At 52.9% G+C, this 6,000-nt stretch overlaps 1 protein-coding gene across 1 annotated transcript in view; it reads right to left on the bottom strand.

Moving 5' to 3' along the window:
* Nucleotides 1-311: 311 nt before the first annotated feature.
* The window catches only part of DNAJC27 (DnaJ heat shock protein family (Hsp40) member C27), a 28,893-nt gene continuing 23,204 nt past the window's right edge, over nucleotides 312-6,000 (bottom strand). Inside the window, exon 7 of the mRNA XM_045844659.1 lies at nucleotides 312-4,122. Within this exon, the coding sequence (XP_045700615.1) occupies nucleotides 3,990-4,122 (133 nt within the window). The 3' untranslated portion in view covers nucleotides 312-3,989. The remainder of the gene's footprint in view (nucleotides 4,123-6,000) is intronic.

The following is a 6,000-nucleotide window of genomic DNA, read 5'->3' as shown; positions in this document are numbered from 1 at the left end:
TCTAAAATCAATGGGCACATCCCTGGGTGAGGATTTAAAAAAAAATAAAATGAGATAACAGTTTTATCTGAATTAAAAAGGCAAACACAACATTAGTATCTTTAAGAGATCAAAACACTCGCATCACAACTTTAAGGTCGGACTAGCCTGAGGCACTGATGAACAAGAATCTCTTTCACGTGACCAGGTGAGCACCACAGCCAGACGCCTTACCTGGTGAGGAACTAGACTGGCTTCTAGACTAACACGTTTTATGTTAAAGACAAATGTTTCAACAAATGAGTGCGGCCCACAGACCAGTGTGTGATATTTGGCTTTATTTTATAAAAATACACAACTTAAATACATATGGCACTCTCTATACAAGACATAAACTGTTCGATTTAACATTTTCAGTAATTTCAACAGAAAGCAAATAGGTAAATTTTCCTTGTAAGAGCTTAGAGCTTTCTTTAGGGACTCTGCACGCACAGTCGTAGGGACAGATGCCCCTTCAAGCAGCAAGTGCAGGAAACGGACCCACCCCGAGCGGCTGTCCGGCAGGGCACCTCACCACAGGGCCTTCACTGCACAGCGCCACGTCGCGCTGCCCGGTGGGCGCCGTCTCCTGCATCGCCCCGCAGGTTTAGACTCTGTCTCCTCTGGAGATGTTAAAGGGGGAAACCAACACACAAATAGTATTACCTATGCCTTGCAGTTGTGCCAAATGGCCATCACAAGAAGGGCGACCCTCTTCGCACTTTGCAAAACTTGCACCAGAAGGTGGTTAGCTATCTTTTGCAGCTAAATTCCTTTTCAAAAGTTTTACCGAATTGCTGGCAGGTTGGGTGAGCTGGAGGGAGTGCGGCGAGGTGACATTCCAGGGCCTACTGCAAGCGCCTGTCACAAGGGCGCCGTCCCTGTCAGACACAAAGTGGGTGCAGCCCCGCCCACGCCCACGTGAACCTGCCACGCGTGCCTCCCCCCGAGACTGTGTTCTGCGAGCAGCAGCACCCTCATCGCTAGGGCCACATCCTCACCGCGACTCTTTCAGAAATTCAGCTGCCTGATTGATGGCTCATCGAACTAACAGTGAATCAGGCTCTGGTTTACGGGTGTAAAGAGATGTTTACCAGTTGAGAATGGGATGCTGAGAACACACTCGAGTAAGCTCCCTGAAGGTGCGAGCTACCCAACCAGGGCATTTTTGTGTCGGGGGCGGTGCAATCCCGGAGGCGGGACTTCCGGTCAGCAGACCACCCAGGCCCAGGGGCGTGCACGCGGGGGAGCCGGGTGACGAGGCTGGAGGAGGAGAAGAGCTGACAGCTGAGAACCTCCGCCCGGAAGGAGGCAGGAAAGGGGAACAAGGGAACAAAAGCCGGGTGTTATTTTAAAGCGCTTGGGTAGGTTGGAGGACTGATTTGAAAGCCTCTGGGGATCTCTAACAAGTTTTAAAAGTGTTAATTCTCGGTGACTCAGCTGTGGAAGAAATGGCTTTTCTTTAATAATAGCTGCTCAAACTTTGTATTCTTTTTGAAAAACAAGTTTTTCTCCATAAAAATTTTTTTTAACCATTGAAATTATTCTGCTAGTTGTTACTGTCACTGATGTATTCTGAAATCCGAACTGGCTGAATAATTTTCAGGTTGAACTACAAAGGACACATTTGCACCAAGAAGTTACATTGATGTGCACAGGTCTGTGGAGTCGGTGCGATACCAAACAACTTTTCACTGCAGACCGAGCTTCTTATCATTTGATATTCTTCTGAAGAATTACCAAATCAGAAAAATTCTAGGGCCTTGAAGCTTAAGTTTCTTCTTTTCTTCCTTTTACATAAAGTAGTACCTGGCCATCCTTAACATTCACCAAGAGGGTGCTGGGAACTGACTCCCAAGACCTAAGAGTCGAGACCAGGCCGAATCTCAACAGCTCACTGGTTACATAAGGATGCGAATGGGGGCCTCAGGGACCCTCCGCTACACGTGCCCACCTGCGCACTGCAGCTGAAGGAGGGGCCGGTCCCGCGCTTAGCAACAGTGTTAACAACGGGCACCAGCTTCTTACACACAGGGCCTCGCACTCAGTGAGCCGCTCTGTCAGCCTGGGCTGGCACTGCCGTGGTGCACAGTCCCTCACTCAGGCGACTCCTAAATTCTGTTGTGAGAACAGATCGATGTTTAATTATCCTAGGCGTGATGAAGGCCTTAAGCAACACTTAGGTCCAGAAGAACTTTGGGTTGGAGTTCTGCAGTTCCGAGGCTGGTTAAAATTACAAGGCCAGAGGACGATCCTCTAAGAAACCATATCTCAGATCTCCATCCATAAAGAAGAGCATTCCCAGCATCGCCAAGAAGAAACGTCATCCTAGAAAACAGCTGACAGTTTTCTAGGCTTGCTGACCACAGGCCCCACGCGGCCCAAGTGCAGCCACCCCGAGGAAGCCGCCGGCGGAGGGGAAGCGCCCAGAAGGCTGCCCCGGGCTTGAGGTCAGTGGAAGTGGCTTTGCTCCCGAGGTGCTAAGGTGCGCTACCTGGCGATCAACATGGATAGCTATTTAAAATCCAGAGACAGCACTGTGTTGCGTACTTGAGAGCCCCAGCTGGTGCAGACTGGTCACAGCTGAAAATACGGACCTCACAACGAGGGTGAGGAGGTCACGAGCCACACAGTGGGAGCGGTCGTGTGGGCCCCCAAAAACGGCCAGTCCTAACACTTGATCTTCATTCATCTCCTGGAGATGAAGGAGGAGACTATGGCAAGAAAACATTTTTCTCTCTGGGAAATGAATTTTCATAACCTGTAGTTTAAAAGTGTTACTATTCAGAGATTTGGAACCCAAACAAGATCACAGAGATTCCTCCCCCTGCCAGCTTCCAGACCCCTCGCTCCCGCACTGCCTGAAGGACCCATCCTGGTCCCTGGTCAGCCAGGCCCAGCTCAAGGCTTGTGAGGGGGGATGGAGGAGACAGTGGCTGCAAGCCGGGGACCCAAGAACAGAGAAATGGTGGCAGACGTGGTGTGTAAATCAACGAGGGGAGGAGGAGAGGGAACTGACACCGGTGAAGAAGCAGAGCGGAGGCCGGCATGTTGCAGGGCACCTCACCCTCCCCACCTGTCCCTGGCAAATGAGGCAGAAACGAGACAAGACGTAAGCCTCACACGGGCGCTCTCCCGTGGCATCCACACGCCCGAGTCAGCTGCTGTGCGTGATGAGATGAATGCACACTCTAGCGTGGCCTGCACGCACCCGTCCTGGCCTCATTCCTGATCCCTAGGTGATGGTGCTCCCTACAGCAGCTGGCACCCACCTGCCCAGCCAGACAGGGCCCTCCCGCCCAGGGGCACGGTAGCAGCGCAGTGTACCCAGAAGCGTGGCTGCGGTGGCTTTATCCACTTAGGACTGGCCTGTCTCTCCCCCTGGTGGCTGGAGAAGGGAACGGACTAAATGTCATAAACTGGCTGCTTCAATGTGTGGCTTTGTTTCACAAACTTCCAAAGGGCTGCTGCTAAGAGGCCATTACTTTTTGATTGATGGTTAAAAGAGCACCTAAGGAACTCGTTCTGAAAGGGGCGGCTTGCTTGTGAGGTCACCCCAAACTCTCAGGGGTTTTGATATAGTCTGCTTCTGTTTTTCTTCTCCCATGTTGAAGGAGGAAGGCAGGCGGGAAAGAAGGACGGGAGGGAGGAAAAGAAGGCGAAAGGGCCCTCCTGTCCTCCCTCCAGACGCCTCAGGGACTTTCCCGAGGGCGGGGCCACGGGAGCACTCGACTTCCAGGTGGAAAACCAACGGAACCCGGGTGTGCCAGTGGCGCTCGGTTCCCTCCGCGGGAACCGGCAGCAGGCCCTGGACCGCGGACTTACGTAGGAATGACGACAGACGGCGGGGGGGAAAGCTCGGCGAGGTTCTGCGGGGGAAACACCCACGCTGGCCGTTTCGCCTCCAGGGAGAGTCTGCCTGCACGCGCGCCCTACACCCGATACCCGACACCCGTCGTTTGCTCTCCTTCCTACTTGATGTTCTTCAGCAGGGCAGTCCGGGCGTTCACCACCGCTTTGAAGGCATCTTCACTGCCGGGCGCGACGCACTTGTCCGGGTGCAGCAGCACGGCGAGCTTCCGGTACACTTTATTGACCTCGTCCCTGCGAAAAGAAGCGGAGCTCGGCGTCAGCGGCTGGGCGCCCCGCGCACCGCGTTTAGTGACTGGATCGTGTAGCAGCCCTCGCAGTCAGCACCGCCCTCCCCTATCCAGTCACCACCTTTCCAAAGGTGGGGCTAGGAAACAACAAATAAGTAACATACAGGGTCGGCAGAAGTAAGGCCTGCTTGCCTGTGTTGGGAGGGTAATAATACGGGTGTAATCATTTATAGTTTTAATTTGAACATGTCACCTAAAATGTCATATGGTGTGCCTGAGTGTGATATTGGTATGTTACAGAATTACATGCTTACAATTTTGTAATAAAAAGGGGACATTATTTGTGTCGGATCCTGTATAACATACAAGTAGAAAAAAATACAACGTAAAATATGTGTACAAATGTGAAGAAAACACTGGCAAAACAAAGATCGGATGAAAACAGGCAGCACCAGGCACCTTGCAGGCACGCAGCGAGGCCCTGCTGACTGCCGGGAGCAATGAGGACCCCGGGGACCAGGGCAGGCCCTGCCGCCCCCCAACCAGAACTCTGAACGGAGGGGCTTGGGCATGAGGTGGGGGGGGTGGGTATACAGAGCAATGCGAGAGGCTAGGAACAGAGCGTGGGCACGGGGTGGAAAGTAGGAGAAACCAAGTGGGCTGGGGCAGGGGTCAGGGGTCAGAAGGTGACAGGCCATGAAGGCAAATCAACAGAAAAGCTAGATTTGATCAACACTGACAACAGTAGGCGTTCCCTGACCAAACGGTGCTGGGAAGGCCATTTCTTTAAGTTAGAAGACAGGTAGGAGGTTGCTGCCATAACCCAGGCACGAGTGTCAGAGTTTAGGTTACAGAGTCTGTGGAAGGGAAGATCGGAGCGGTAACGTGAAGAAGGAACTGGCGGAAGCAGGTGATGAGCTGGACGTACAGGTGGATAAGATGTAAGGAGAGGGGCTGGAATGAGTTCCCGGGTCACAGGGAGTCTGAGGCCTGGGCAAGATGGCGACACCGATGACCCCAGAAAGGGCATGGAAAGGGGCACCTGAGATCCAAGAAGAAACAAGAGAAAGTACTATTCTCGAGGGAGGAAAGGAGCAGCAACAATGAGTATTTCTCCAAAGACCAGCAGAGCTCCAGGGGAGACCCGTGGGCCTCTGAGCTCCATGGTGAGCAGGAACCGCTGGGGGAGGGGCTGAGGCCACCCTCCCCGGAACTTCCCTGCTCTTCATCCTCGGGGTCAGGCCTCTGGGAGGCCTCTACACACCCGGCCACCACCCCACCCGGGTCAGAGTCTGGCTCTGTCTCCATCAGAGGGTTTTCTTTTCCACCTTCCGTTCGTGATTTGGGGTTCCTGCTGTCCTACAAGCTGGATGCTTCCCCGAATGCCCTGGCTTTTCTCCTTTATTTCGTATCAGAAGGATGTCTAGTTTGGCTCTGCAAACGAGGGAGACGGTCTTTGACATTTTGTACAAGACGGAAAGTCCGTGTGTCAACTTGGAGAGACAGAGGTCCCAGGACCACGGTAACAGCTCCCCACGCCTCGAGCGCACATTCAAAGGCTTTCTCTGTCGTCGGCTCTTAGGGGAGTCCTGAATTTTCTTGTTTTACTCTTGCACATAGTTTTCTACATAGATAATTCTGACACTGGCTAACAAGAATCACATGCCCCCTAAAAGCCTCTCCATCTCGAGGCTGGAACAGCTGCCTCCCGCTTCCCCACGAGCTGCCTCCCGAGGGAACAAGTCCGCCGGGCATTCCTGCGACAGCCAGGCTGGCCCTCCGCACTGGGAGTGCTTTTTAAACGTTCTGGGTAGCAGGGGAGACTTGCAAGGAAAATTCTGGAGAAACAAGACTCAGTCAAGGGTATAAGAAATATATCAAT

Source organism: Phyllostomus hastatus, unplaced genomic scaffold, assembly GCF_019186645.2.
Source record: "Phyllostomus hastatus isolate PE091 unplaced genomic scaffold, TTU_PhHast_1.1 phas_contig_402, whole genome shotgun sequence".
Classification (NCBI taxonomy): domain Eukaryota; kingdom Metazoa; phylum Chordata; class Mammalia; order Chiroptera; family Phyllostomidae; genus Phyllostomus; species Phyllostomus hastatus.
The sequence above is the reverse complement of the archived record's forward strand: the minus strand, read 5'-3'. Positions and strand labels throughout refer to the sequence as shown.